This window comes from Engraulis encrasicolus, chromosome 4, assembly GCF_034702125.1.
Source record: "Engraulis encrasicolus isolate BLACKSEA-1 chromosome 4, IST_EnEncr_1.0, whole genome shotgun sequence".
Taxonomy (NCBI): Eukaryota; Metazoa; Chordata; class Actinopteri; order Clupeiformes; family Engraulidae; genus Engraulis; species Engraulis encrasicolus.
This window is the reverse complement of record NC_085860.1, coordinates 21,230,484-21,235,483: the sequence shown is the minus strand read 5'-3', so window position 1 is coordinate 21,235,483 and position 5,000 is coordinate 21,230,484. Positions and strand designations below refer to the sequence as shown.

Below are 5,000 nucleotides of genomic sequence, written 5' to 3'. Positions count from 1 at the left end.
GGTGAGAAGAATACTGACAATAATAGCACTCCTATATGCATAGCCAGTATGCAGGTCCTGGTGATATACCTGCTCCTGTGTACTTTGTATTTGCTTGTGATGTTGGCCTGAATATGTCCTCTTTTGAAAGTCGCTTTGGTTATAAAGCGTCTGCCAAATGCAATGTAATGTAATATACAGTATGTATGGTTATGACAATGCTTCTATTTCCTTTTTCCTGACCGCCAGACGCTGTGCTCTCAGCACATAGATATATATCACACGAACGTGCAGGGCGAGTAATAATAATAACAAAGTCACGACTTGTGACCTGGGTGACGTAACCCCGTGACCCCGTGACCGGGGTCAAAAGACCAGTGAACCCAGGAAGTGACCTCTTGGCAAGTCTTCTTGTATACACTCCAAGTCTGGCGGTCGTCCGAAACTTCTAGAACGGTGGTTATAGTGTACATAACCTTCGTTTTACAATGTGTTTTTATGATGAACTGTTTCTTATTTGTTTTGTTAGCTCTTGTTTTTTATGATGTGTTTGACTTGCTGTTATGTGTTGTGTGGATGGCCAGGTTCCATTCATTTTCCCATTTGGGGATTCATAAAGACTCACTCACTTCCTCATTCACTCACTCACTCATTCATTCATATAAGCAGACATAAGTAATCAAAAAATGAGGTCTCTACTACTCTACGCACTAGTCAACTTTGATATACTACTTTTTTTTTTGAAGAAGAAGAAGACTGAATTTGTTGTAAGGGTCTCTACATTTTCTTCTTTGGGTCTCTGCTGCATGAGGGTGGTGTGGAAAACACGGCATCACGGACTATTGGACCTGGACTGAGCAGACGCATCTGAGCACGTGTCCTGCACACATATGTACACGTATACATACATGAATACTCCAGGGTCCCTTTCACGGCTGATATTTTCACTACTTCAGACGTGCACTGGCAGCAGCCAACCAAAACACTCCTTAGTGCGCGCGCGCGCGCACACACACACACACACACACACACACACACACACACACACACACACACACACACACACACACACACACACACACACACACACACACACACACACACACAGGCATTGACTTGTCTTACTGTATATACGTTAGATAAAGGCACAGAGTTGAGCTTCATCTGAATTTGGCAAGGAATGATCCGGGCTATTTTCCCCCTGCTGCTGCCCCTCAGGCATATGATATGGTATCTGCCTATTTGTGCACTCCGCAAGGCTGTGTTGTGACCTGTGGGGGTGCTAGGGGGGCAAGCAGGGCATTTGCCCCTAGGCCCAGGGCCCCCCTGTATTGGTAGTGGGGGTCCTATTATGCCCTTGGCAGGCTATATGTGGACAGGCCCTATCACTGTTTTACCCTGGGGCTCTGTGTGCAAATGTTCCGCCTCTGGTCGTGACGAGACATCCTTGTTTTCAGGGGACAGTCTCCACAGACGTCTGCTTTCAGGGCTGGTCCTCCTCAGTCATAACTAAGGCATAAAAACACACCTCTGTCTGCGTGTCCCATTACATTACGTATTTTAATAGTGTGGTGCAGTGTCAAATGTCTCTGCTTTTCCATTCAGTCACTCAGTCTCTCAATCTCGTCAACATCCTGGCAGAGCAGATGTCTATAAAGCTTGCCCTGCAGCAGCTGCTGTCCTCTCTGCTCATGCCCAGCCCAGGCATACTGTATTAAGTCACTTCCTGTCCCCATGCATACAAGCAGACCTCTAAATTCACCCTTTTTTCACCACTGACCAATGTAGATAGGAGATTTTCTATCTTACTAGTAGCCAATCACAAATTTTACCAGGCATTTTTTTCTTGAACAAATGCTGAATGCTGTAAGAATTGAGTGCTTAAATCTCACAATCTGTAACCAGCCAACTTGGCTGTGAGTTTCAACCAGCCAAAATTATTTTTTACTATTATTTGGCTGGTTGGCGGGTTTTAATTTAGAGCCATCCGTTTTAGTACTGTATTGGCTGTTAAATAAATAGCAGTCTCACCAACATGCCTGACATTTCCCTTTATCCTCATGCATCAAGCAAACATGTATATAGTCAAGGTATACAGTATATACTGTATACTCTTGTAGTAAAATAGCTGCTGTAAGCTTTCCTGTGCTTGTTTTCCTCCAATCAGGCGGCTCCGGGAGCCACAGAGGGGGACTCTGGGATGGGAGTGATTCCGGCCAACACTCAGCTCCAAACCGCCCTCGCTGTCCGCGCCGCTACGGAGAGCCAGAAGGCCCACATAGAGCTGAGCATCTCCACACCCAACGGTACTTACTTACTGTCTTCAATGGCAAAAGGAAAAATAGCCAGCGCTCTTAAGTCTTTTCTCCAGGTAGAAGGGGTGCATCTAGGGGGGTGGTGTGGCGCAACGCGCTATGCCCCCCACATTTGGGCTTGCATGCCCACGGGGACCCCGGTTCGAGTCTGGCCGGGGTCATTTCCCGGTCCCACCCCTTCTCTCTGTCCCACTCACTTCCTGTCACCAACTCAGACAGGCGTAAAAACCCCTAAAAATATATATTTTTAATAAAGGGGTGCATCTTGTTACTCCTTTTAAGGCCTCATAGACTATGAGAATCCAAAGCAAGGTAGTGCAGTTACAGTAATTTAAACTGCATTTTAACTGCCCGGCGTTTTAATGTCTGTTTACCTCATTATAAAATAAAGGGTAAGCTGTACCAGTCTCCACAAGTGATATCAATGAGATAATTATTTTTTTTCATTTCTTTTTATTGTCAGTCATCATGTGAAATCATATATTTTATCACACTCACAGCATAATGATCTTGATCTTGAATATTCTAAACTCTACAACATACTGTACTAACGGCATTTTCTGTTCCACACAGAAATGAACATCTGGTCCGTGTTAAATCTTCACTGACTTAACATACCATGCCGTGCGACTCAAGGGCGTCTTGTCTTGTTTGTGTATTTATTTCTTTGCTTGTTTTGCTCCGCTCTCCAGAGACCATCATCCGGGCGGTGTTGATCTTCGCGGAGGGCATCTTCGAGGGCGAGAGCCATGTGGTGCACCCCAGTGCCCAGAACCTGTCGGGCTGCGTCCGCGTGCCCATCATCCCCCCCAAGGATATCCCCGTGGACCTGCACGTCAAGGCCTTCGTGGGGGGCAAAAACAGGTACACTGACCACGCATGCACAGTTCACCTTATTGGGATTTTAATGATTTTACTTATTTTTCTGCTTTGATTCTTGTTTTGTTGAAATAAACTTGCGTTTCCTTGTCTTGCCTTACATTTACCCACTAATTCCAATGGCTGTCAAATGTGTCGGTCAAGACATAGTACAGTACTGTAAGAGCAGTATTAACACATGACCATTTAATTATTATTATTTTTTTATTTTTTTTAACTGATTAGTTGATTTAATTGATTTTTCTTCTTGCCCAGCCCTTTCTGTTAGCTTCTGTTTGCCTATTAAATGTGCTACATAAATAGAGACATGTCTTGAAGTGATTGGCCATGACAGGAGGTGATATAAATGAAACATGATGGAGGCCAGGCGTGTAGGTGGTACCGTGCAGCTGTGTCTGATATGCTCTACAGCAGTGATTCTCAAAGTGTGGTCTGAGGATCACTGGTGGTCCGCGACAGAGCTCAGGTGGTCCGTGAGGGGATTTCTACTTTTCCAAAGCAAGCTAGCACTAGGCTATATTTGTAACATTATTCCAAAGCAAAACATAGTTGTCTCAAGTCTCATTTTCACCACAATAAGACAGGCTTGAAAAGTGAGTGATCTGCATAGAAATTAGGGGTGTCAAATTAGCACCTGTCAACTGTCGATTCAGTTGACAGGTGGTCCCTGTACATTTTTTGGGGGGACAAAATGGTCCTCTGTCTGAAAAAGCTTGAGAAACACTGTTCTACAGTAATGGTTAGCATAGCAAAGTCCTGACATTGTCCATACATTTGTACGCATAGCAAGGCTAAAGCACGACACTTTTTTGGGGATGGTTTTTTTTTTATTTTAGATATTTTTGGAGCTTTTTCACCCTTATTCATCAGACAGGACAGTCGAGAGAGACATGAATGACTGCACTCAGCGATGCACATTGAAATGAATTAAATTGTTATTATCCACAGGTGTGGGAAACATGGTTTTAGTTTCACCATATAAATGAAATGAAAATGAATAAAAAAAACTCCTAATGTGCAAAACACACTAATTGGATTCATATCTCAGTGGTGTTGTTAATGTTATGTTGGATAGACATGTGTTCAAGTGGTGACTGTGATGTGTGTGTCTGTGCATGTGTGGGCAGCACTCAGTTCCATGTCTTTGAGACGTGTGTGTGTGTGTGTGTGTAGCACCCAGTTCCATGTCTTTGAGATGCAGTGTATGTGTGTGTGTGTTTGTGCGTCCGTGCGCGTGTGTGTGGGCAGCACCCAGTTCCATGTCTTTGAGATGCGGCGTGTGTGTGTGTGTTTGTGCATGTGTGTGTGGGCAACACCCAGTTCCATGTCTTTAGTGTGTGTGTGTGTGTGTGTGTGTGTGTGTCTCTGTGTGTGTGTGTGTGTGTGTGTGTGTGTGTGTGTGTGTGTGTGTGTGAGCAGCACCCAGTTCCATGTATTTGAGACATGTGTGTGTGTGTGTGCGCGCCTGTGTGTGTGCAGCACCCAGTTCCATGTCTTTGAGATGTGTTGTGTGTGTCTGTGTCTGTGTCTGTGTGTGTGTGTGTGTGTGTGTGTGTGTGTGTGTGTGTGTGTGTGTGTGTGTGTGTGTGTGTGTGTGTGTGTGTGTGTGTGTGTGTGTGTGTGTGTGTGTGCGCATGTATGTGCGCATATGTGTGTATGCAGCACCCAGTTCCATGTGTTTGAGATCACGCGGCAGCTGCCTCGCTTCTCCATGTACGAGCACAACCCCGACCCCAGCGGCCCTCAGCCCACCGGACGAGTCACATTCACCATCAACGACCGCGCACAGAGGGTGAGGACACACACACACACACACACACAGACAAA

General features: G+C 45.2%; 1 protein-coding gene across 1 annotated transcript in view; it reads left to right on the top strand.

Moving 5' to 3' along the window:
- Positions 1-5,000, top strand: part of bbs2 (Bardet-Biedl syndrome 2) — a 32,498-nt gene that overhangs the window by 16,309 nt on the left and 11,189 nt on the right. Inside the window, exons 11-13 of the mRNA XM_063196866.1 lie at positions 2,147-2,285; positions 2,987-3,158; positions 4,836-4,965. Coding sequence (XP_063052936.1) covers positions 2,147-2,285; positions 2,987-3,158; positions 4,836-4,965 — 441 coding nt within the window. The remainder of the gene's footprint in view (positions 1-2,146; positions 2,286-2,986; positions 3,159-4,835; positions 4,966-5,000) is intronic.